At 40.4% G+C, this 26219-nt stretch overlaps 3 protein-coding genes across 4 annotated transcripts; 1 reads left to right on the plus strand and 2 right to left on the minus strand.

Moving 5' to 3' along the window:
• Nucleotides 1–1186: 1186 nt before the first annotated feature.
• slc1a8b (solute carrier family 1 member 8b) lies at nt 1187–9940 on the plus strand. Its single transcript, XM_031848026.1, has 11 exons — nt 1187–1501; nt 2135–2214; nt 2599–2814; nt 5928–5970; nt 6091–6304; nt 6865–6964; nt 7678–7911; nt 8087–8281; nt 8363–8497; nt 8585–8735; nt 9239–9940. The coding sequence occupies exons 1-11, from the start codon at nt 1334–1336 to the stop codon at nt 9383–9385; spliced, it is 1683 nt and encodes a 560-aa protein (XP_031703886.1). The 5' UTR covers nt 1187–1333; the 3' UTR covers nt 9386–9940.
• On the minus strand, nt 9894–20533 carry elavl1a (ELAV like RNA binding protein 1a). 2 transcript variants are annotated; one of them, XM_031848057.1, is made up of 7 exons: nt 20409–20533; nt 18460–18519; nt 17125–17317; nt 16572–16675; nt 15824–15986; nt 15498–15723; nt 9894–13505 (listed from the first exon to the last, which is right to left on the minus strand). In XM_031848057.1, the coding sequence occupies exons 2-7, from the start codon at nt 18493–18495 to the stop codon at nt 13181–13183; spliced, it is 1047 nt and encodes a 348-aa protein (XP_031703917.1). In that variant the 5' UTR covers nt 18496–18519; nt 20409–20533; the 3' UTR covers nt 9894–13180. The 2 variants fall into 2 exon arrangements, with proteins under 2 accessions (XP_031703917.1, XP_031703918.1); XM_031848058.1 differs by lacking the exons at nt 16572–16675; nt 18460–18519; nt 20409–20533 and having other exon boundaries at nt 17125–17211.
• A 161-nt stretch (nt 20534–20694) lies between these two features.
• On the minus strand, nt 20695–25461 carry tspan37 (tetraspanin 37). Its single transcript, XM_031848064.1, has 7 exons — nt 25159–25461; nt 23739–23930; nt 23579–23653; nt 23382–23480; nt 22802–22954; nt 22625–22708; nt 20695–21997 (listed from the first exon to the last, which is right to left on the minus strand). Exons 1-7 carry the CDS (start codon nt 25219–25221, stop codon nt 21926–21928), a joined length of 738 nt encoding a protein of 245 aa, XP_031703924.1. The 5' UTR covers nt 25222–25461; the 3' UTR covers nt 20695–21925.
• Nucleotides 25462–26219: the final 758 nt, after the last annotated feature.

Raw genomic sequence — 26219 nt, forward strand, 5'->3', positions numbered from 1 at the left:
AAATGTTTCTAACTGCATGTGTCCCTTTTGTACCATTCGTTGAACTTCCTGCTTGCGAGGATTACATGTTATTGGATTTGTTACAGGTGACCAGACATTGTTGGACAGGAGCGAGTCAACTTTGGACCTGATCCCAGGTCAGCAAGGACGCTGTGACGGCAGCAGACTACAGAATTAACAAGTCATGCAAACAACAAGCGAAAACAGACATAGAAGCTACTTGAGCAGCTATCAACAATGGCATGCCATGATTTCTGCTAACAGCTCTATTGGTCCTGTAGCTGATATCCCACTTTTTGTTGTTTGAATATTCCTTCAGATTATTTATTATCTACAACCATATATGAATAAATCTGACCTAAATTCCACCTTTTAGAGGTTTGATTCTGCTGAAATTACAGCAAAAATATACACCTTGATAGCGTGGCAGGGATCCCTGGTCTTATCACAGAGCGCAAACATTTTCTTCTCATCAACCTGCAGTGTTTAAGCTCCTTGGAGACTGCTTCTCTGGGCCAACAAGACATTGTTTGCCAAATAAAATGCCAAGTCCTGAAGTTAGGGCCCCGGATCCCTGAAAAGACGATACAGCGTAACCTCATGGTAAGATCAAAGGACGTGTCATGGCGTTTCCCTGAAGACTGATACTGGTGTGTTATGTTTCGCCTCTGCCCTCTGGTTATCCTGCCCTTACAGTGCAACTCCTACACTTACTCACAGTAGAAATCAAAATGCACCATCCGTATGTTCTCAGAGAGCAACAACTATATCAGTGATCACAGAAACAATACAAAACGTTTTGATTTTGTTTAGATTTTTCACATTTATGACTCTTTTCAAAAATGTTTCGTCTTTTTTGTATCCAAAACAAGATTTATTGGAGGATGCAGAACATACATGTCAACAAAAGATTGTCTTTTTTGTCTTGTCCAGCTAAATGCAAATCAGAGAGGTCAAAGAGCAAGCACCTGTTTCATGAATGGGATAACTTGCTGGCGGGTAGTAATAACTCATAATGAGCTATGAAAGGAGGAGCTAATCAGCGTTAAGCCTCTTTAATTAGCCTTGGTGGCTGTGGAGAAGCATGGAATAGGGATAATCCTTTTATGCAACGCTTCACTAGGAATCAATTAGTCAGCATTTCCTCTCAGTCTGGAGTTCCTCGGTGAGAGACAGGACCCACATTTGATCAGATCCACTAGCTGTCCTCCGCCTCGGATTCCTGTGGGATACATAGGCCTACTGTTCTACTCACTCACTCAATCGGATATCTGCATTCACCCAGGGGAGGAGGAGAGGGGGGGCCTGCTGGGATACGGCCCGAACCTGAATCATGATGGAATGGTTGAAGAAGTTGGTGAAAAAAACATTTTCGTGGAAAGTCAGGGTGTACGTGAAGGACTACTGCAAGAGGAACGGCCTGCTGACGCTCTCGGTCTTAGCTGTGGTGACGGGCTGTGTGCTTGGGTTTGGCCTGAGGTCGCTCAACCTGTCCACACAGGTATGGATGGATAGACAATGAACAGGGGGCAATGTGGCTAGCTTTGTATCATACAGACTTCCATTTTTTAAATTATTACCTTGATATAATGTGTTGGCAGTTGTAACACTGTGTGCAAATTAACTCAATATTCAGGATGTGAGCTGTTCACTTCAGTTGTTAAAGCCTCTCATGTAATCGTGAGAGAGGAAGCAGAGACAAGCAGAGCATCGGGTATAACAAGGAAGCAGAGGTGTCGGAAGTGCTGAAATAGTTCAAGCTGCTATAAATCAATAATTATATATTAACATTGGCTCACTTGAGCACCAGAAGAAAGACATTGCTTGTATTGAAGAACCCACAGAGAAGAGTCCCCCGACTCTGCAGTTTTCTCTCAGCTTTGTAAATTTTTATCGCATTTTTGCTTTCATAGCGTCGTTTTCTGTTGCAGCAAGGTTTCATTTAAAAAAAGCACTTTAAATACCCACTGTACATTACCTGCTCAGCATCAAACATCACACAGTTGTCGACTAGCTGGTGGACGTTGGGGTTAAAAGAGCTTTGTGGTGGATTTCAATGTAAGCAAAAGCAATGTAATTTGGTGTTTACACTCCTAGAAATAAGGTTTGCTTCAGGTGTTACTCTCTCGCACAGGCTAAGATCTACTTCTCCTTCCCTGGAGAACTGCTGATGAGGATGTTAAAGATGTTGATTCTGCCGCTCATCACCTCCAGGTGAGAAAAGTCCTCACCTGTGTGGGTCCAGACTCAAATATAACAGCAAAACAGCTGCCGTATTATGTTATAAGCGGTCACAATTTCTCTTACCCTGTAGACGTTTTTTTTCATGTTATTACAACTGTAAGATTAAGCATCAATCACACAAAACTTCTCATGCTCAGTATTTACGTATATTTTCACATCCTGTCACCTGGAACTCCTTTTTACGTATACTGATTGTTTTATTGAGCATTATTTGTAAAATATGTTGTATCTGAAGCTCCATTGTCAAAGACGTAATATAAGTTCAAACATTACATTGTTTTGAAGTTAGTTAAAAAATGAACATTTCAAAGTTAAAACCAGAATTAATCGGACACCTTTTGTTCTCCCATCCAGTCTTATGTCAGGCCTGTCAGCCATGGACACAAAGGCAAGCGGTCGACTGGGAGTCCTGACTATCACCTACTACCTGTGGACGACCTTCATCGCTGTCATCGTTGGCATCATACTGGTGCTCATCATCCATCCGGGGACGGGCTCAGAGAAAGATGGCCACCATTCAAGTTCAGGGCCTGTCATGACCTCCGCTGACGCTCTGCTGGACCTCATCAGGTGAATATTGGCAGACACATTCACACTTTGACAAAGTGCAGATAGTGATGGGAACTCTGCCATTCAAACATTTACCTTATTGAAGAAATTGCATATTAACATATTGCATACTACAACCTCAATCAGTAGGTATTGCATACTTCCTACTAATTAAAAGATTTAGAATGATTGAACCAGGTGACTGTTTACACTGAAATATGCCGAAGCAACAGCCGGGCCGGTTTCAAGGCATCACATCTCTGAAAACAATCGCGGCAAACTTCCAAATTGGAATTATTTGGATAAACTCACCACATATTGGGAATCTAAATGGTTACTTTATCACCTGAAAGCTTGTTAAAACTGAAGCTTTTATCTCTGCTCAAAATCCCACAAGAATGACGACGGGGTTGGTTTCAAGGCAACCTGGCAGTGGCTCTCACATCTCTGAGAAACGATCGCAGAAAATTTGCAACCATGCGTTATTCTGATAAACTTCAGGTACTTAAATAAAAACGAACCTATAAAAATCGAAAAAAGTGACAGGTTTTACCCTGGCTCAAAATCTCACAAGACTGACAACCGGTCTTAAGGCACCCAGACGCAATGCATTGTGGGGCAGTTGAGTATGTGCAGTAAGCTCATGTCTCATACTTAAAAATGCTTGCTAATGTAGTATACATCCAGGTATTTCTTACCGTACACAATATCCACATATACTCAATTATACTTAGTATGAATACTATGTTAGTATGTGATTTAGAACACAACTACTCCACATTGTACCTGACCTCTGACATGATTCACTATAATTCCTCCTTCCATGATGAATAAGAGTTTACAGGCATGCTAGTGGCTCTGTACGGCTGTAATTATAGGCACAGCATTGCTTTGAGCTAAATGCTAATGTCAGCATGCTAACATGCTCGCAATGACAATGTACACAGAGAAACAGGACACAAACTAGTTTGAGGAAAGGTCAGGAGATCATCAATGGCATTTGGATTCATCCTTTGGGCACCATGAATATGTGTACGGAATTGCAAAGTAATCCATCAAATAGTCGATAATGCTATATGAACAAATTAAAAAGTAAGAAGTTCATTGCTCTTTCAGTCATCGTTCAGACGATTTTCTCGTTTACATTCAAGTAAACGAGCAACCAAATCAGGCTTTCTTCCTAAACTTCTTCTTTTGTGTTCCTAAACGGATTTCCCATTAGAAACAATAAGAAGACATAATGACGTGTTTGTGGAAAAGATCGGATGACTGGAAAAAGTATTTCCCACCTTCACTTCCTCCATAAGATGGAGAAAAGCCCCCTCTTAGTACAGGCTTTCCAGGAGATTCTACATGATCCCACTCCAGGGATTTGCTGGACAATACCCTCTAACACCTCTACTGACTGACGGAAGTCCGTACAGACCAATTACATCCAGTACAGATCCAGTTCCAACCTTGTGACCTTGCTGTGCTTCCTTAGGAACAAGATGCTCTCTAATCACAAAATCTAAAAGGATGCGTTGGAATCCTGGGAGCTGTTGAGCTCTCACAACGAAACAATGGAAAGTCAGAAATCATGAAATTGTCAGCGAGTAAAGCTTTCTGAAAATGTAGTTAGTTGTTATATATATAATAAAATGGCAGCATATTTGTATCGATTATTACAAATCATAACACAAATCAGAATCTATACCATTGCGTGAGCAGGGGGAACATTGCAGCATTATAAATGAAAACAGAGAAGGTAAAAAATGTGCTTGAAAGACATTTGCATTCTCACTCTTTTGCAGCAGGTTGGCTAAGAACAGGAAGACTTAATTGTGATCTGTTAAGCCTTCACTTTCTCAGAAGGTCCATGTGCAATGTTACTCTGTGTAAGATAGAGACTTCAGTCTGGTGTGTGAGCTCAGGCTTACTGCGGGACAATTCATGTCAGAGATCCACTAATGCCTTCTTGTTAAACCTGATTATTATTAGTGAGCTGCGTCTCTTCCTGTGAGCCAAAGGTCGAGTGTACATTTGAGTCCTCTTACGTATTTGATGAGCTTGTTTCATGGGTTCAGTGTCATTGACGTACACAATGTCCCTGTCCACCTTCCAGCCGCATGTGAAGGCCTCTCTCTCTCTCTGTGTTGTGTGAACATGTGTCCCCTGGTTTTGTTGGAGTTTACTTTGTTGACATATTATGATGATATATTTCTGATTCCCTCTGTTAGATAAGTGTATGGTCTGAAGAATGTCTGAGGTTTCACATTCTCACTGCACAGTCTTCTTTTATAGTCTCAGTTTATGTGTGGGAAATGGCTTCTGCATGTTTTCGTGTGTATACGTCATTCCTACATGTCCAAGAGTCTGTCCACTCTTTTTGTTTTTCCCCCCTGAACTGTATTTGGGGCGAGCCTATTGTGGCGACGACACCCCCGGCCATTATTAGAGACACGGCTTTTATTTGAGATTTTAACAGCCAGTGGTGTAGGAATTATTCTGCTCATTTACTTAATTAAATGTTGATCACATAACAGAAATATCTGCTTTAAAAATGTTACCCAAGTAAAAAATACACACAAAATGTATTCGAAGTATCAAAAGTGAAAGTAGTCCATGCAGATAAATGTCCCTTGAAAGTGGTATATTAAATTGTATTACTGATACATTAACATGTGTTTTACTGCTGCAACTGCTCAAAGAGCCCCTATTTCATATACAGTTGTGTTGTTTGATTTGTAACAATGCATTGTATTGTTATAAGACAATTTGTTTTTTTTTTGTTTTAAAGTAATTAGTAACTACAGCACTCGAATAAAAGTAGTGAAGTAAACATTTCCTCTTAAATGAAGTGGAATAGAAGTAAAAAGTGGCATGAAATTGAAATATTCAATGAAGCACAAGTACTTACTTCGTACTTAAGTACAGTACCAGAAAGTCTGCTTTCATGGTCAGGAATCAACATTGACCCTCAATATAAAAACATTTACAAAAGTCCTGAGCTCTTTATATGCACTGAAGAATAGAAGTGAAAATATCCAAATTGAATGCAGAGAGTTTATTGAAATGATTCATACACCATACTATTGAATAATACCTTTCTGTACAGACATATGATTTATTTGTCTGTAAATTGTCTTTTATAGGAACATGATCCCGTCAAATCTGATTGAAGCAACGTTTCAGCAGGTGAGTGGACGAAAGGAGGAAACTTACAAAGGATTGTAGGACTACTGTTCATTAATTCATGTTCAATATGTACTGATATTAAACAAACCTCTGTGGTTGTTCTTTTTCATCCAACTCCAGTACCGAACGGAGCTGGTACCTATTATACAGAACACTGATACGATAGACTCTCAAGCCAACCATGTATATGTCATGCCCGACTACCACAACCCTCAACTGGGCCACCCAGTCTTCCTGGAGATCACCCCTGCTCCCGACGTCAAGTATAAAATCGTCCCCAGTACCAGCAAGGGCATGAACGTACTGGGGATTGTCATCTTCTCGGCCACCATGGGTAAGACAATCACACAGCTCATTATATCACAGAAAAGAGTTATTTATCTAAGTATAATCCTGATGGTACTGTTGTCTAATAGGTCAACCTCTATAAAGGGTACAATGGCTTTATTGATATTTTAAAGCATACATTACATTATTACATTCCTTACATTTTAAGCCATAAAACATTGTTGTTGTTAAAAATCCCCCTGGCTGGTGTTTATCCAACACGACACTTTTTGTCTTTTTTATTTAATTAGAAAGATAAGCTGACTTCAATAAATCGTTTTTGTAGATTAAAAAAAGCGTACCATTTTTTCAGCTTTCATTCTTGACTTCATTGCAAAACACTGAAGTATTATCGGCAAAATATAGCCGACTTAATCTGGAAAGTACATAGTGACAGCAGCTCTCAAATAACTGAGGTGGTATAAAAAAATGTAATATTCACAATATATGATATATAAAATAAGTATAAAGTAGCCGTGACCATTAATTATGTGATCATAAACCCTTTGTTAGAGGTGACTTGTAAGACCTTACAAACTCACCTGTGATTGTACCGTCTGTTCTCAGGACTGCTGCTGGGGAAGATGGGAGAACGAGGAGCGCCGTTGGTTAACGTGTGCCAGTGCATCAACGAGTGCGTCATGAAGATTATTAACGCTGCTATGTGGTAAGTTGGCACTCTCACACACACTTTCGCAAATAGACAAATTGAGTCACAGACAACACGGTTCGTCGCACGGCAGAGCCGGATTATATCTAAAAATAAATCTCACACAGCTACTCAGGGAAGAATCAAGTGTCCTTACTGCTTCCCATTAGAGCTGATGAGTCGACTGGATTACATTTAAGTGAATTCAGCAAATAGATATATTAGTGCCGGATAACTGTATAAGTACAAATTAGTGCAAAATGAGTTAGGATAGCCTCGTACACTGTATGGGCAAAAGTAATTGGACACCTGAACATTACACCCACGTGTGATTTTTGGACATCCCATTCCAAAGGCATTATTCTGCTGATATAACAGCCTCCAAGCTTCTGGCGAACGGCTGCAGGGATTTTCTCCCATTCAGCCTTGAGAGCATTAGCAAGGTCTGGCACTGATGCTTGGGAAAAAGGCCGGACAAGGCTCACAGTCAGCGATCAAATTAATCCCAAAGGTGTTGGATGGGGTTGAGGGCAGGTCAGTCAAAGTTCTTCCACACCAAACTCAGAAAACCTTCCATTGAGAACCCGGTTTTGTGCGCATTGTCAAGTTAAAAGGTCATATGTATCATTAAAAAAATAAATCAACGGTTTTATTTGTCACATCAACGAGTCTTGAGTTTGTGCTGAAAAGGTTTACGTGCAATAAATGATTATCTTCCCTCCTCCATGCAGGTACTTCCCCTTCGGCATTGTGTTCCTCGTGGCAGGGAAGATCCTGGATATGCACGATCCGGCCCACCTGGGAGAGAAGCTGGGCATGTACTTCATCACAGTCCTGTCTGGTTTGTTTGTGCACGGCCTCATCCTGCTTCCTCTCTTCTACTACTTCTTCACACGCAAAAACCCCTTCCCCTACATCAGAGGGCTGCTGCAGGCTCTAGTTATTGCACTGGCCACGTCATCCAGGTAAGAGGATACAGGTATTTTAATGATTATTGGTAGATGTAGTCCAGCATCTTAGTTCTCTCTTTTTAAATATTAAACATATGTGGGCCTACTGTAAGGACACCCTACCATTTCTCATTGGTCATATTTGGGACTAAACTAACCCGACCGTGTCCTCTTGTTCTCTCCCTTTCAGCTCAGCCACGTTGCCCATCACCATGAAGTGTCTCCTGGAGAACTGTGGAGTGAACCGGCAGATCGCTCGCTTCGTGCTGCCAGTGGGAGCTACCATCAACATGGATGGGACAGCCCTGTACGAGGCCGTGGCGGCCATCTTTATCGCTCAGGTCAATGAGTATGACTTGGACTTCGGCCAGCTGGTCACGATTAGGTGAGACTAATCACTGAGGTTATTAACCTTCCACATGATACGTTCTTTGTCTCTCTAACATCCCGGCTCTGGTCTCATCAGTATAACGGCAACAGCGGCCAGCATCGGGGCAGCTGGGATACCTCAAGCCGGTCTGGTGACCATGGTTATTGTCCTGACCTCAGTGGGGCTGCCGCCCGCTGACATCTCACTGATTGTGGCCATCGATTGGGTTCTGTGAGTCCCACAAACATGATCATACTGTAAAGAGCATACGTGGGTCTTGGGGCAATGTGTAAAGTATTTTTTTCCTCTCATTCGCAGTGATCGGTTCCGGACGATGATCAATGTTCTTGGTGATGCCTTAGCTGCTGGGATTATGGCTCATTTATGTAAGGAGGACTTTGAGAAGGAAGCCCCTCCTGCTGCAACTTCTACTCCTGCTGATGCCAATAATGGAGCTGGCCCCAATCGAGTAAGAGGACAATAATTGTTGAGGTTAAAGTGCACGTTCACATTCGAAACCCCTGAAAAATATATTTAAAATCTTAAGTATTACTCTATGGTGTTAAATATGCAGAAACTATCAAACAGACAATCAAAGAAAACAAGATGGTAGCAGCTCTATGAGGCAACAACGTTTAGAGCTAAATGCTAAACTCATGACAAAGCTAACATGCTGATTGATGCTAGCAGGTATGTTTACCATGTTCACAATCTTAGTTTAGCATGTTAGGCTTTTTAAACATCAACATGGTTGCAAATTGTTGTACCACTTTAGTCTGTACTTTTTTGTCATCTGTTCTAAACAGCATTAGCATGCTAAAATGAATAGGATGTTGCTACTACTACTACTACTACTGCTAATTATAGGGGACTTTTTTTTCCTCAGCCATTTTTAATACATTTTTGTTCAGTAATTCTAGAAAAAACAATCTATCTTCACTAACTGTACTGTTGGTGACTTCTTCCCGACAGAGAGACACAGTTATCTCCTTTGGCAATCAGAGCGTGGCGATGTCCGACTCTCCTCTGATTACACACCGGTGCGATTATGTGTATGAGGTGGATGGAGAAAACATGCTGGAGAGACCTTTGGCCTGCTACAACCTCTGCCAAGTCTGAGACACTTTTACGGGATGGACATCAAGGGATACTGCCTTCGAACGCGCACAGATTCACCTCTTTGGATAAAAGGGACCATCATCTGAGGCCTGAAAAAAAAGTCCAGTTTAGTTAACATCCTGCTAAGTTTCTGTTCTAAATGAGACCAAAGTTTGAGTAAATTGTGGGGGTTTAGCGGCTTTACTGGATTTTGCCCGTGCCATGGTAACAAAAAACTTCATTACTTGATATATTGTATGTTTCCGTTCAGTTCTGACTGGGAGGGAATGCATTAAGTTTCACATGTAACCTAAATCTTATATAGACACTCTGCATGCGGCTGAAGAAATTAAGTGTTGCAATGACATGCATTAGATGGACTTAGTTAGCGGTGAAACTTAAACATTCATACGCCTGTTAGGCCTGTCAAGGTTTTGAGTTGCCTTAACATGATCTTGGTTTTTGACGATAATTCGGAGAACCGGAAAGACTTGAAAGTAAACACAAACTAGGACAAGGAGCAAATTAATTTTGTTGAAGTGAACCTTTATGTTATGACAAGGTGGATATATATTAAGCGACAGTACATGTTTGAATAATTCTAGTAAGATGATCATTTGTGTTTTTATACCCATGCTTTGAATTTATTTTGTGTTGTTTTCTAATAAAAACTTGCTGTACATCAAGTCCTGTCAATGGGTGTTTTTTATTCTTGACTTAATTTAGCACTTTGTTGAGCTGCAGGGATGAGTCCTAAAACCTGGAAATGTTAGTTTTGCACTTTCGGTTTCCTGGTCTTAGTCAGTCCCATTGCCTTTTTGATGGTGCGATCTTTTAAGATGGAACCACAACAGCATTTAAATAATCCCTTTTCTTTCCAAAACATTTGAAAGACTTGGTTGACGCCATCTTATCATCTTATTGATAACCTTGAAGATGGAAAACACTTCTTTCATCTTCTATTGACGTGAGGGCAGTTTCTCCTCCATACTAAATCAGTGGAAAGTAAATGCAAGCAGCCACTAGAAGTGGTGCAGAAAATCTACCGTGTGTTGATGGTGGTGTCAATTACAGTAAATATGTTGCAGGAGAAAATGCAGACATGTCTCCCCCATCTGGTCTCAGATGGTAATAACTGGGTCTTTATCATGTGATCTGAAGGCCAATGACGTTACAAGATGTATTCCCTCACTTCATTTGCGTTAGCTTTTTGGTAAGCCGAAGAGTAAAACAGGAAATATATGCAACACATTGACATTTGTCAATAAAATACAGCAAATTCACAATAAGCTTCTTAAGAGACATTTAATTCTTCCAATTCTGAAAAGCCAAAGTGTTTTATTGAAATGATCCAATGTTAGAAGACATTTAATGGACTTCAACTTAGTGTCCTTCAAAAACAAAATTAACCATAAAAACACTCAAATAACAAGTATGACCGCATACATTGTCAAATAAATAATTACGCCTCCTCTGATGTAAAATACACCATTCCCACTTATAAATTAAGGCAGAATGCAGTTAAATCTGACTACGCCTAAAACAAATTCACTTGCATCTTCCATGCAATTCCAACTATACTGCTGAAAAAACTAAGCAGTAACATAAAAACGTCAGTAGAAAATAGAAATTATATTTTAAAAAAAGATTACAGTCCAACACTACAAAAACTTTCTATTACTTGCTTTAAGCAAGCCTTGAAATATTGCACACAGTTAAAGATTGCGACACAAAAATAATGGAATTACTAGATCAAAAAGCACTTTTAAGACCAAAATCTGAACCGTGTAATGGGAGTACTGCTTTCAGGGGGGGCCACACAAGCGAGAGCCAATATTAGAAACTGAAAAGTCACCGTTACCAAAACTGATTTGATATTTGTAACTATCACCAAGTGGTTCTTATTTGTGGTCAGGTTAAATGAAGGTCAGTGACGGTACCGACCACCTTGGAGAACAAAAAAAATCTACCAAGTGAACCGCTGTTAAAAGATGAGCTGTGATATGCCAACGATCTTTTCTAAATGAGTCACATAACAAGAGTTTCACTGAGCACGTAAACAAAGCCTCACTAGTTAAAAAGTAATCCCCATTAGACAAAGATCAGACCAATGGGCTCGGGTCTAAAAGCCTGGATCTTTACGTTAACACTATTCTTATTCGTCGTGATATCGAGCGTCGCTGATGCACGACAAAAGTGGCTTCACTTTAGACAACTACACTTGAGCCGACAAATCAAATTGAGCCGTCAACTCACAACTACTGAAAAGACGACTCAGAAATGTTACTAATGTTCCTCTTCAGGGGTTCAAATGTATCTGGCAGTCTTAGAAAAGTCGCTTCATGAAATGTCTTCAGGACAATTACTTATTAACAATTAATTATGACAATTCCTTCAAGTGTCTGTGCACAGGTTAAATATTCTTCAGCCAACATTGGTCCGTATAGTTTTTCACCGGCCTCAGACATTCAAAAGCCTCCATGGATCTTCTATCAACACTGCAGATTTGCTTCTAGAAAAATAATAGAACAAAACTCCAAACCAAATCTAGAAAAAGTAAATAAAAAAAAAAAAAAAGAAATAAACCAAACAAAACTTGCGGCAAAAAGAAATAAAATTTAATGGTTTATGCTCAAAGTGAAACAACCAAAACAAAAGAAAGGAAGAAAAGAAAGCAAATCAAAAGTGAAATCATTAACAAAGGCCATGAATTAGTCTCCAAACTTGAGATAAGCACTCGTTAAAACAAGTTTGTAACCAACATCGTAATGAATAGAAATCTACTCAGAAAGAAACAAAAGTGATCCAAACGAAAAGAAATATTAACTCAAAAGAAAAGAAAAAAACAAAACAGAAACACATACCGAGGTTAAGTGACGTCGCTCTCAGTCAGTATCAGATGTAAGCTTAGTACCTCTTAAAAACAGGTATTCATCTACCTTAAATCTGCTCAGAAAAGTCATCCGTGCTAATAGGATCACATCTCTCCCTGCCTTTGGTCCATCTCAATTCCCTACTCATTGACTGGGGTTCATATTCAACAGGACTCTCCTGAAATACAACTTATTAAAAGACACTTTACACAGGGATAATAAGACAAAAACCTCCAATGCTTGTCATGCTTAAAACTGGTAACCTGGTAGGAGCTTGAGCAAAAGTCATAGATTAACATCAAAAAGACGGATATTCATAGTAACCGCAAGCAGACTGGTAATAAGTGCTTCACTTTGAAATGGACATGAGATGGTGAGTGGTACTTTAGGTGTGTGTGTGTCCACTGGGTGATCATTTAATGCATCTATTTCTACTTATGATGAGTATCCAGGACAGAGCACTTGTTTTTCCAAAATAACCAAAAATATTGGTCCTCACCTTCTTTACACCAAATCATCCACAAAAGTGTCAACTGTTTGCGAGGCTTTTCCACATTTCTTTTAGTGCACTGCTCAGAACCCTTCTTTACCAAGTCCCCTCTGTTATACATGCAACATATACGGACAGTAGTTTAGCTTTTTAGATAATTTTCAAAAAGTTATCTTGGGGGTATCATGGGATTTTACCCTCTCCATCCCCTCACTAAAAATTAAAACTACAGAGTGTCCTCAAGCATGAGTATAATGATGAAGAAGAAAAAAAAAAAAGATCAGCCTAAACACTCTTTTAGACAAGTACAAAGGTGCAGAAGAGTGAACATTTAACTCTGAACACACTAAAACCCAAACAGATGTGCTAGATTATAAAAACCCATACTTCTGCTCTAAAAGCCTGGCGCAGGTCATTTCCATCTCTCCTCTACACCCGATTGTCCGGCTCGCTCTACTTGTGGCCCTTGCTGGTCTTAAAGGACACTTGCAGCATCTTGTCTCCGAGCCGGTAGCCGTTGAGGCTGGCGATGGCCATGGCCGCCTCCTCGTAGTTGGGCATGGTGACGAAGCCGAAGCCCTTGCACTTGTTGGTGTTGAAGTCGCGGATCACCTTGACGTTGGTGACGGCGCCGAAGGGGCCAAACATCTGCCAGAGGATGCTCTCGTCTGCGTCCTGGCCCAGGTTGTAGACGAAGATGCACCAGCCGGAGGTGGAGTTCCCGGGAGCACTGACGCTTCCCACACTACTCATGTGATCAACGCCCATGGGGGAGAACCTGGAAATGAGATTGTGTACTTTAATCAATTAACACTGAAACTGAAGGGACCGTCTGTCACCACCACAGCTGTTTCTTCAATAATACAGTGGGTACGGAAAGTATTCAGACCCCTTTAAATGTTTCACTCTGTTTCATTGCAGCCATTTGCTAAAAATCAAAAAAGTTCATTTTATTTCTCATTAATGTACACTCAGTACCCCATCTTGACAGAAAAAAACAAATGTAGAAATTTTTGCAAATTTATTAAAAAAGAAAAACTGAAATATCACATGGTCATAAGTATTCAGACCCTTTGCTCAGTATTGAGTAGAAGCACCCTTTTGAGCTAGTACAGCCATGAGTCTTCTTGGGAATGATGCAACAAGTTTTTCACACTTGGATTTGGGGATCCTCTGCCATTCTTCCTTGCAGATCCTCTCCAGTTCCGTCAGGTTGGATGGTGAACGTTGGTGGACAGCCATTTTCAGGTCTCTCCAGAGATGCTCAATTGGGTTTAGGTCAGGGCTCTGGCTGGGCCAGTCAAGAATGGTCACAGAGTTGTTCCGAAGCCACTCCTTTGTTATTTTAGCTGTGTGCTTAGGGTCATTGTCTTGTTGGAAGGTGAACCTTCGGCCCAGTCTGGCGTCCAGAGGACTCTGGAAGAGGTTTTCTTCCAGGATATCTCTGTACTTGGCCGCATTCATCTTTCCTTCAATTGCAACCAGTCGTCCTGTCCCTGCAGCTGAAAAACACCCCCATAGCATGATGCTGCCACCACCATGTTTCACTGTTGGGATTGTATTGGGCAGGTGATGAGCAGTGCCTGGTTTTCTCCACACATACCGCTTAGAATTAACGCCAAAAAGTTCAATCTTGGTCTCATCAGACCAGAGAATCTTATTTCTCATAGTCTGGGAGTCCCTCATGTGTTTTTTGGCAAACTCTATGCGGGCTTTCATATGTCTTGCACTGAGGAGAGGCTTCCGTCGGGCCACTCTGCCATAAAGCCCCGACTGGTGGAGGGCTGCAGTGATAGTTGACTTTGTGGAACTTTCTCCCATCTCCCTACTGCATCTCTGGAGCTCAGCCACAGTGATCTTTGGGTTCTTCTTTACCTCTCTCACCAAGGCTCTTCTTCCACGATTGCTCAGTTTGGCTGGACGGCCAGGTCTGGTCGTCCCAAACTTCTTCCATTTAAGGATTATGGAGGCCACGGTGCTCTTAGGAACCTTGAGTGTTGCAGAAATTCTTTTGTAACCTTGGCCAGATCTGTGCCTTGCCACAATTCTGTCTCTGAGCTCCTTGGGCAGTTCCTTCGACCTCATGATTCTCATTTGCTCTGACATGCACTGTGAGCTGTAAGGTCTTATATAGACAGGTGTGTGCCTTTCCTAATCAAGTCCAATCAGTTTAATTAAACACAGCTGGACTCCAATGAAGGAGTAGAACCATCTCAAGGAGGATCAGAAGAAATGGACAGCATACGAGTTAAATATGAGTGTCACAGCAGTTATGTACCTGCTATATGAAACAAATGCTTATTTTTATTTTTTTTTAAACTTACTACTGGTTTGTAAAATGTCCAAAACAGCAAAAAGTCTCCCATCACAACTTCAAATGTCCATAACAGAAATATATTCAGTTCTCTCTCTCTGGAAATGTGTTATTTATACAATTTATCAACTTGTCATTTTAGCTCTTCTTCATTTCCTTCTGTGATATATATTAAAACTTTTTCAGCGAAAACCAAGCAGTGCGGTTTCTACTAGAGCCAGAAACACGTTATAGACACAAGCAGTGGTACATGGCAGCACTTTGATACATCGAACTGTTTCAAAGACTTGTTTCCAAGGTTGTTCTGCCTCTGATGTGCTTAGCCATCATGAGAAAAAAACAACCCAATGGCAAACCCAATGAACTAGTTCTGATCAGAAGCACTAATCCTGTGACTAATGATGTTGCTTGTTTGAAACTAGGTGTGGCTTAAAGTAAGACCAGGCTTCCTCTCACCTAAAGCGCTGTGCCTGGTGGTGTACGGGCCCTCCGAAGCGTCTGGACTGGTTGTGGTAGAGCTGAGAGATGATCTGTGTGTTCTTCGCCTGGTTCGGGTTGGCGGCGAATTTCACTGTGATTGGCTCAGCGGCACCGGGAGGTTTTTGGCCATTCAGGTTTTTGACAGCCTCCTCTGCCTCGGCCCGCTTGTCAAACCTGATGAAGGCCACGCCGCGGGACGCACCTGGATACGAGACAACAGCGGGTGAATGCCTGTTGTGATACAAGCAGCATAAACTATATGTTACTCAAGAGAATTTGTGTAAAATAAGGAAGCAATTTACCTGTTGTACCGGTGGCCTGGTCAACAAGTACGCGGGAGTTAATGATTTGTCCATAATGTGAAAACATGTCCTCCACATCCTTCTGGGTCATGGCCTTTGGCAGGCCGCTGATATACAGGTTGGCATCCTTTATTGTATCAGAGCTGGGCCGAGCGTATGAAACCTAGCAACAGGAAGCAACAATTGCCCGATTAAAACTCTACTGATGCACACGTACAAAACAAAGTAACAAAAAAACTATTAAAAGTACAACGAGTACTTCAATCTATTGAACTGTTGACATTTTAGCCATTTTGTTTAGATTTACAGTACACGGGCAATTATATGAGTTTTATAAGTTACAACTAATTCATCTGAAAAGTTTTGTCTATTTATTAAAACGTTGGACTTTAAAAGAAAAACTAAATAAAATGATCCGATTGGTTTTAGGCATTAAATCTTTGGTCTGTTCCAAAATGAGAAGCATGAAAGAACATTACAGCAACGAAAAAATGAAAGCAAACTGATCAAAAGGGCACTTTTTTTTGGTAATTAAATACATGGAACATGTTGAATTTGACAGAATGTGTCAAATAAAATAAGTCAAATGATAGTGAGACTCAACAGACATGTCAGATAGGGAAGTGAGTGAGCTGTTCCTCGGGCTGACATGTACTAGCTAGTTAGAGGACAGCACAGGAGCCACAGAAGAGTTATATGACATGACATCTTTGGTTTGAGAATTGTAGAACACCTTGTTGCACGTTACCTTGATAGTTTTGGACTGTAGCCTTAGTCCATTCAGTGTACTGATAGCTCTGTCTGCATCACTAGGGGTAAGATAGTTAACAAATCCGTACCCTAAACTGTGGCCTAGAGAAAAAAAAAGGAAAACAATAAAACAAAACAAAAAAACGTTGTATAGTTCAAAAAAATCTGCAAACAAATAAGTATTTAAAAACAAAAAACTAAATCTTAACATTGCATGCTAGTCTACACAAACAAATAGACTGTCTACACGACTGGAATAAATAAAACAAGTCTAATGGTGGTGAAAAAAACTGAGCAAACTACTACCCAACTCAAACAGGAAATCAATTTGGGATATCTCTCAAATAAAAATGACATTATAAAAATCACTGAGGAAAAAGGAGAAAAGAGGCCTTCAGTAGATATCCTTCCAATAAAGATCATTTGAAAATGAGTGAAAGGCCAAACTATCTTAAGTCATAAAGCTAAACCACCACTGATGTATTCAGAGGCTGTAACACAAACGTCCATCTGGTCTGTCACAGGTCTTATCGCTTCAGAGAGCAGCATACCTGCGACTTTGTCTCGAATCAGCTTGGCGGACTCCACCTCTCCGATGCTGCTGAAGAGGCTCCGCAGCTCGTCCTGCGTCATGCTCTGAGGCAGGTAGTTCACTATCAGGTTGGTCTTCGAGTCCTTGCCCTCGTCCCCTCCCATGAGGTCTTCATAACCGTTCGACATGTCGTACACCTCCTGTAGTTCGGCCAGGTGGGCCGGAAAACACAAAGTGGGATAAGTACACAGGGTGGGCACAACTAGAGCTAACACTATTTGCCTGTTGGTGGAATAAAACAAGCAATGAAATCTACATCTAATAAAATATCTTAAGGGACTAAATTTAGTTCCTGTGCAATAAAGTCCCTCCTCCTGGATCGGTACTTTCCAAAGCCTTTTCCACCTCTGTATCTCTTTCCCATTCATTCATTACATCCAACTCAAACATCAGTGTCACAACACAGTAAATACTAAAGTATCTCCACTGTCACGGTTCTTTAAATGCAGTGGAGACGCAAAGTTGCAAACAGTTAAGTTGCATAATTCCTGGTACTTTTGGTCAAAAAGGGCATAAGAATGTCTATGCAGTGTAATTACAGTTTTCAATGCAAAACAGAACTGGGGCTTAACAGCTTTAAAGGCCACATAATGGTAACTGATTATATTACTCAAACATGTGACTGGAGTCAAGCTGTAAATTGGTCTCAATGCAGTAGTATCCACTAAGCCAGCTTGAAATGTAATCAATGGAATTCCATGCAATAGAAAAGGACACACACAAGCTTTACATTTGCAAAGTAGGGAACTCGTTTTACCCCAAAATGACCTTAATCAAGTCAGTCTGAAGTCTAGTCTTATAACCGCTCTGAAGGGTCTGAAATTAGTTTCGTTAACAATGCCAAGTGCCCACAACAAGAGTGGAGCCCGAGTTCAGAATTCTTTACTTCCGCTATCTGTTTGGCAGAGCGTGTCATTGCGGACACATTTGCTGGTGGCTGTAACGGGATCGGTCCTGAAAGGGAAACGGTCTGAAGGAAGGCAACCTGACAGAGGTCCATTCATGCAAGAGAAGGGTTGTGATTGTGTATTCTGGTGGGTAAAATACTCTGCCTGAGAGAATGAATGAGAGTTCTGTATCAAACTGGTGAACATGGGCATAGCTGGTGGGAGCTGGCATGTGTGAGTGTTTTTGATTTCTCTTAGTGCTTTCAATTTACATTTCCTTCAACCATATTCTTTGCTACTGTATAACTGCATTCAATTTCAACCACCTAAAATACCCGATTGTACGGCTGACATTCAGTTGATATGGGCAGTGCTGTTTGAAACGGGAGCTGAGATTTCATACTCACTTTTAAGTACTTAATGTGTCCTCGACGAACTGCCATGAAGACACTTCACTGCTCCTGAGGCTGAAGACATCAGAACAACTCGTCAGTATGGCAGCGAGCAAACATTTGAAGATCATGACATTAAGAGGACATACACTTGACACAGCTGAGTGAAATACACAACATTGCCAGAAATTATGTAAAGAAGTTGGGTATATCTGTGGATACACTTCAAACATTAAATTTACAACGCTATCAGCAGATTGTATCAATTAGCGGAACAAAACAAAAAGTCCATCTCTCCACAGCCTTCAGGGCACATCCCACTGCAGATTCAGACCGAGCTATAGTATCTAATGCTATGAAGTATCGCTGTGTATATGCAACCACACTATATCATAGACAATACAGATTTAAATCATATGGTTAAAGTACTTGAGCCCCGATACAATGTTGAGTCCACATGTGCATTTATGTCAGTAAACATCTTATGATGGAGTATTGCAGAATTAGAAATACTTATGTTTATTATTGAAAATATGTCAAGTAGATAGTATTTGAATAAGTAAGAATTATGGCCAATAAGCAACCGTTGAATGTTATTTTCTGCATTTGCTTTGTTTACCCCATTGTGCCGGAAAAAGTACCGAACCGTGACCCTAGTTTCTGAGTATCCTGGCCTGAAATTGTGGTTTACCCTCTTGCTGCAGTTACGCGCCACATCTGTTGGTAACTGCTACTGCATTTCTTTGTAATAGATGAACTGTGTATCATGAAATTAGTCAGCATGTGAACAGCTAATGCTGGTACAATCTGCAGTATTGACTTTTCTTGGAATGTAGCTATAGTATGTATCATGCGCTTCATAAACAGAGCCACTTCCTCTCACACACATCTCCAGCAATGCCAAAAGCAGAGTATCCACCTGTTTACTTGCTGTGTACAGTTCTCTAAGGTTGTACCAAATTATGCTAATGTTGCCTAACAACAGTGTGATAATGGTTAACAAAGAAAGGGAACCTCCCAATGAAACAAAGCATTGACAAACAGGAGGAAAAAAAAAAAAAAAAAAAAAAAAAAAAAAAAAATATTTATATCAAAAATTGTTACCTTTTTAAGTAATCAGCACCAGTCCCCCTAGTGGGAAAGTGGCCTAGTGTACCATTATATTGTTAAATATCCATTTGAAAGAGGCGTGTCAGATTGGAGCTGTGGCACGAGGGTTGTAGGTCAAACTATGGACGGAATGTATTCCGAGTGAATAACTGCAGTGAAAACATCTTGGGTCTCACATCTTGGCCCTGCTGTGTCTGGATGAGCAACCTTAATGTTGCACTGAGGCAGCAGCTGAAGCTTCCAGAATACCGGCGGACATTAGTCAAGTAACGGTACTTAACGGTGGTGCACACGGGCAACGGTGCCGCTAGGTTAACGTCACATATTGCACAACAGTTGATGCAATTCTGTATTGTATTACCCGTCAAGGGCAAAGGCAATCTCACGAGTTGATCTCCAACCCGTGAAACGTGCAGAGGCCCGTTTAGCGTTGCTAGCATACGCGAGCTAGCCGGCTACAAGCTCGCTCCCTCCTCTAATGAAAAGGGTAAAGTGTCCTCCATGTCCAACCAGGTTCCGACAAAAACAGGGCTCATTATCACTAGTCGGCACTACGTTGCATACAGATGAAAACACCAATTGTGTCGCTTAATGGATACATTACGTGGCAGTGTCTTGCCAGTTAGCTAACGTAAAGCACCGTGGCCCTATTTTGGAGAACGTCGGATTAATACATCCATGTCCCCGCGCCTAAACCCCAACGGCCTGCTAACAGGCCACGGAGGCTAACATTAGCCACCGCTAAGCTAACCAACGGCTCCAAAGGCCCGCGAGAGAGAGAGCGGCATGACAGTCATTCGCATTTTAAACTAACCAGCACACATCGAAATATGCATCAACATTTTAAGCATTACCAGCTTTTGAGGGGTTGTCGTTGTCTCTGCTCCCTTCTGCTATTTTGTCCTTTCTGGGCGACGTTCACTTTCCTCCAAATCAGCCTCACGTAGTAAAGAAATCGAGGAAGAAGCTGCGTGACAAAGCCCACCACGCCCACTCGCGTCCAGCCACGCCTCTGCAGAATAGACAGCGTGTCCATCCTCCACAGTCAACATGCACTCCTTCAGTGGAGCTTAACGGCGTGTTGCTGTCATATATTCAGTTAATTTAGAAATAGAATATCAATCACTCCCTATGGAATATGCTATTAATTTTTATGAATACACTTTTATTGAAAAATTGCCCCTGGTTTGTTGGAATACACACCGTGCAAAAACAGACATATCATCGGAAATTGTTATATGTTACATTTCCTGCAACAAACTTCTGGTCTTCTTCACATTGTGTTGTTGGCCGACATTGAAAAAAGGCTTTCTGCAACATAAATACTGCCCATAAAATACTGATAGAGTTTATCATGATGCTCTCTTTGTTTTGTTTTGCTCTCTATAGGGAAAATCATCTGTCATCATCTGTGAATTAATGTTAATATATATATAAATGTCCTTGTTAGTTGTTATGAAAATGCTTAATGGGGATTTCTGTATTTTTCACATTCATCAATCAATCAATTAAACTTTATTTCAGACTCAGGGTCCATATAAGACAAATACATACAAATACGTACAAGAACAATAAAAGTACATAGCAGAGGGTGCAGGATACAGAACAAAGCGTGAAATTTGGTACATACAAGGTACAATAATTCAGATCATGAACTATGCAAAACAAGTGTAAGTTGTATGTAAAGTAAACAGCAAAGTGCAAGGAAATTAAGTTTAGTTTACTGTACCTTCCGAAGTGTGTCAATTTTAGACAATTATAAAATTACACATAGAGACAGTAAAAAGAAGTGCTCTGTATACAATAATAACACACCGATATTCAAGAAACAATGTTACCTTACTACATATCCAGACACAAACCATCAGATCACATATCATGATATGTTTAACAGAGCTATGGAGTGTATGAAAGATACAGGAAGGCAAAAAAAGGCCTGTATACCTTCAACCTGATGGCAACACATCATAGTCACCAAACAGAAGACGTGAAACATCACTCATAACTGATTATTTCCACTCAGCAGGGTCATACGACACGTTTAGTCAACAAATACATAGACTGAAAGGTGCAACAGTATATCTAAAGCCATAAAAAGCTTTGCGTAAACCATTGTAATCTTTTTGGTGTCAGAAATACCAACAACCACATTGCACAAACTATATTTCACCACTTTGATGTCACATGTTTTGTAGTGAACAGGAGTAAACCTGTATTATTATTCAGCAGGTGAAAGGTGTGCAGCTCAGCAATAATTATTCTAACAGCAATCCCAACAACAATTTTATGCACATTTCGACATTACAATATGACACGCTGTACTAGTTGTATCTTTTCAAAGTACAATGCTGTCCCATCTGTCACAGTGTCTTTACTTTTTGTCCAGTACTTGATAATCCGGATAGTCCCTCATCAGCTGTGCTACTGTCAGGAACAAAATGATCTGCATGACAAGAGGAAAAAAAGAGAAAATAGTACTCTGGTTAACAGCCAAATTAAACAATGACATACACACAACAGTCAGTGCAGTGTGGAATTAATCAAAATGTATACACAATTATGATTTGTGATGAAAAGCCCAGTGAAATGCAACAATTCTGGCCACCAGCAGTCCAAGAAGGGATTTTATGTCGAGGACAGTACTTCCCAAACTCTGTTCATATGGAGTACCCAACAAACGAAGAGCATGACAATGCCTATGATGTTTAGAATGTGCAGATGTTTTGTTGGAAACAACTTCATGCTGAATTCGTACAGCACTAATCAATATTTGTATTTTTACCAATGACTCAAATAGCTATGCGTTATGGGAAAGAAGTCACTTGTGAAGAAATAATTGCCACATTCATGAATAATGAATATAATCATTAGTTGCAGCCATAGTTTTCTATATACTGGGTGTGTCAATAGGCTACTGTTGCTACTTTATTCGGTAATTACAAAGGTGCACTTAAATCGCTTTGACCCCCCCCCCGTCTAGACTGTAAGTGTGTCAGAAGTGTTTTCTCACTCGCACGTTTCACACAACACACTGTCATTGTGAGCTAAAATGTTACGAAGTCCTTCGCACCTCCACCAGAAAAACCACTGGGGAGCCCCAGATGATAAAACTCAGCACAAACCGGAAGCTCATCGCCAGCTTCACCTGGCAGCCCTGAAAGAGAAAAACAGCAAAAACAGAGGGGTCCAATCAGACGTTCATGCTTTTTCTTATGAGTGTTGATTTTATCTGGATGCACATGTCTACCTGTGGGTAAAGCTGCCACGGTTGGTCCACAGCCCCATTGCAGGAGGGGAATGTAGAGTTGCAGCAGCTGTGAGGAACACAGGGTTCTCCTGTTTGGTTGAACCACGAGGTTTTTAGCCAGTCCCTGTAGTCATGGACCCCACAACACTGCAACTAACGGGAATCAAAAGACAAAAATGTAATTCTGAAAATAGATCATTGGTTGATCAGGGGTTATTGTAACGGCACAGTTTTTGAATAGATGATTTTGTGGAGAAGAGGAGGACCAAATGAGAGTCAAATATCACAGTAAACAAGACAAATACCTAAGGGTCTGCCCAAATGTACTCTTCTGTAAGCTGAAATATCCCTCTTAATGGAAAAACAAAAACTCAGCATCTAGTTGCCATTAGACAAAGTGTGCATCTACAGTTCTTGCTGCTTCTATTCATGTTTTGGATATGGTGTAGCCTGGTATTCAGGTACATGCTGCTGCTTTGGATACTTTTCATAGTAGACTTGCTACATCATTTTGTACACCAGATATGAACACGTTTGCAGTATTTGGATGCTTCTACGACAGTTATGGCTGAACACACACCTCTTCTTGTGTAGCATCCACAGCTCGAGAGTTTGGGTCCTCTCTGCTGCCTGTGTAATTCTGAAACACTCCACTGAGGGGAGCTATCTCTGAATCCAGCTAAACAAAAAGACAGTGGACATGAAGAATGTAAACGTGCAATTATTCCAGTCTGCAGTGTCGTGAAAGCACTTGATTTTTTTGTGTAACTTTTATACCTTTGTAGAGTGAAAGTAAGCCAACGCTGAAGCCGTACATTCCAGACAAAGGACCATAACCAGCAGATAAACAAACTGGAGAAGAAAACACTTTATTATGAACAGTCCAAACAGTGATGCACGCACAGATTCCCACACTCACACATATGCCCAAACTTACCAGTCCCTGCAGAAAGGTGGAATCCCTGAGGCTCAGCCAGGAGCCCAGGAACCCGCTGGCCATTAAAAACGCAGCGCTGGTGAGAGCGAGGATAGCTGGTAGGGTGATGTAGCTGTGAGAGAAAAATAAGCTGTTCTCTCTCAAGTTCTTCAGCAGGTAGAATCCACTCAGGCCCACCACCAACCCCACCACCTGGTAAATAAAAAGAATGAATTCAGACAGAATATTTCGAGAGGGCTTTGTGAGACATCAACAACATAAGCTCTCAAGGACCACCATCATCCCCCCATTTGACGTAGCTGCATTCTTTTTATGAGGGATAAGGGAATAATTGGACCATTGGGTAAATATGCTTTTTTTTTCGAGTTGGGAGTGCATGAGATGATCAATACCACACTCTTACTGGCAGCGCTTGGGGAACTCGTGTCTACAGAGCTGTTGCTCTGTACATGATTTAAAAATGAGGATACAATTAATTCACGAGAGAGCTGGTTCCTGTTACTGCACTCAAGCTGTGTATGCTCTGTTATTTTTTGTAATAATGTTATGAGCTTTATCCAAAAATCCTAATCACCACTTAACTATTACATTATTATAATAGAGAATCAAATAATATAGATATTATAAAAAAATAAAAATAGATAAACATAGCCCAATAGAGTAAAAATACAATACAGTTATGAAATGAAGTAACAAAAAGTAAAAACAAAAAGTAAAAATAATGTTTACATTTTAATTTATTATTATTTTGAATTGCCAATGGCAAAAGTAACTAGGCATTTTGAATTGCTTAAAAATGCTGTTGGGTTATATAAATCGGATATTTTTTTAAATGTGCAGGTTTTCTGGTTCTTGTTTCAAATAAATGTCCAAAATGTTTCTATTGGTTGCTTTATTTTTTTGGAAGTAGAGCATTTTACCATTGTGCCAACCAACTCCATAATATGTGCCGATCCTCTAATGGGTCTGGCATAAATAAACAACATGACTTTAATTACAAATAACATAATTTTAGAAAACATTGATGTATTAAAACATATTATTATAGCTTAGGCCTTAACCTTTCATTTGCTGCAGTTTAGAATATTCTAACATAAATTATGTCAGAGAAATACGGCAGAGTGAAAAGTGTGTTTTACCAACTCCTCTACTTCTACTTAGTTCTTGTGTCTTTACAAAAAGACACGTGCACACACGCACTCTTATGTCATGTGACATCTGACATGTGAGACAATCAAATAGCCTACATGTAGGCTACAGTAGATTATAGGTCAATGCATTAGGCTACACACACTTCTGTCTTTTGTTTTTATATGATAATAAACACATAAGACAAATTAATGGTAACTTATCAACAAATATGTATAGATAATATAATTATTAGTGGCAGTATACAAAAACAATATAAAGCCTTACATACCCACAAAAGTTGACACGTAAACTGAAGGATTGTTTTGAACGTTTTTCTTCTCTGATCGCTCATTTTCAGACTTTAAAAGCCGCGAGGAGCGAGCGCACAATAATCGGCGCAAACTGCAGATACGCTATCATAAAGGTGGCGCAACCATAACTGAACCGTGACGCCTTTAAGTAACGAATACGAGATCTGTGTGATGAAGCCGTGGAGGGTTTAGAGGCACGTGATTTTGTTATAGCGCTGTAGACAATATCCTTTCTGTCCAAAGATCAACTTCCCCAAAGAACGCGGAAACATCGCTGACGTTTGAGGTGGCAATGCAACGCAGCAAACTTACAGTGAATGATAAGAGGTGAGATCTGCACTGTGCTTCAGCACTATGTCACGCTGGAGATGAAGAGTACACAAGACCTGACATCTATGTGATGTGCAGCAATCACCTGGTGGGTGATCTGAAGTGATACGGTAATGAGACTTTTGATGCAATCATCTGATCAACTCAACACTGCCATCTTGTGAATTGAAGCAAAAATAACTACAAACAAAGAGTGGCCTATTTACTTTGAATTGAGCCAAACGAGGAGGGGTACAATACCATGATGTCAAACCACTCCAATATAAGTCCTGCATTCAAAAACTTACCAAAGCAAACGTGTACAGAGCTGTACAGCAAATGTGAAAACTACAATATTTCACAATAAAATGCAGTGGAGTAGAAGTTTAAGTGCAAGTGGAAATGCTCAAGTTAAGTGGATCAAATGTGTGCTTCCGTGCAGCATGTGAGTAAACAGGCCCTACAAATACTCTATTGCTAGTAATGTTTTGAACAATATTGAGAATGATCGTGTTTATTGTCTTTATTTATAGTTTTTAATCAGATGCTGTCCTTGAGGAGATTTAAAACACAATGAATCTCTAGCATGATGTGTTTTAATGCCTATTACATTGTAAAACTCTAAAAGGGTGTGTTATTATATATTGTATGTTGTGTATAGTTGTTATAGGATTAATGTGTTTTAGTGAGTGCTTGGTGAGGTTACTGTCAGCTCTGTGCTCAGTGGTCT

The sequence above is a fragment of the Anarrhichthys ocellatus genome, unplaced genomic scaffold (genome assembly GCF_004355925.1).
Source record: "Anarrhichthys ocellatus isolate YVR2014 unplaced genomic scaffold, GSC_Weel_1.0 scaffold7, whole genome shotgun sequence".
Lineage (NCBI taxonomy): Eukaryota > Metazoa > Chordata > Actinopteri > Perciformes > Anarhichadidae > Anarrhichthys > Anarrhichthys ocellatus.

Bases quoted from the DNA above. Each gene is read 5' to 3' on its own strand.
- slc1a8b (XM_031848026.1), top strand. From the start codon at position 1,334: ATGATGGAATGGTTGAAGAAGTTGGTGAAAAAAACATTTTCGTGGAAA. The intron at 5,971-6,090 runs GTGAGTGGACGA...ATCCAACTCCAG, and splicing joins TTGAAGCAACGTTTCAGCAG to TACCGAACGGAGCTGGTACC. The intron at 6,965-7,677 runs GTAAGTTGGCAC...TCCTCCATGCAG, and splicing joins ATTATTAACGCTGCTATGTG to GTACTTCCCCTTCGGCATTG.
- elavl1a (XM_031848057.1), bottom strand. From the start codon at position 18,495: ATGGCAGTTCGTCGAGGACACATTAAGTACTTAAAA. The intron at 16,676-17,124 runs GTATGCTGCTCT...TTTTTTCTCTAG, and splicing joins GATTCGAGACAAAGTCGCAG to GCCACAGTTTAGGGTACGGA. The intron at 15,724-15,823 runs GTAAATTGCTTC...TCTCGTATCCAG, and splicing joins CCAGGCCACCGGTACAACAG to GTGCGTCCCGCGGCGTGGCC.
- tspan37 (XM_031848064.1), bottom strand. From the start codon at position 25,221: ATGAGCGATCAGAGAAGAAAAACGTTCAAAACAATCCTTCAGTTTACG. The intron at 23,931-25,158 runs GTATGTAAGGCT...TTTATTTACCAG, and splicing joins TTACGTGTCAACTTTTGTGG to GTGGTGGGGTTGGTGGTGGG. The intron at 22,709-22,801 runs GTAGACATGTGC...TTTCTCTTTCAG, and splicing joins CGTGGCAGCTTTACCCACAG to GGCTGCCAGGTGAAGCTGGC.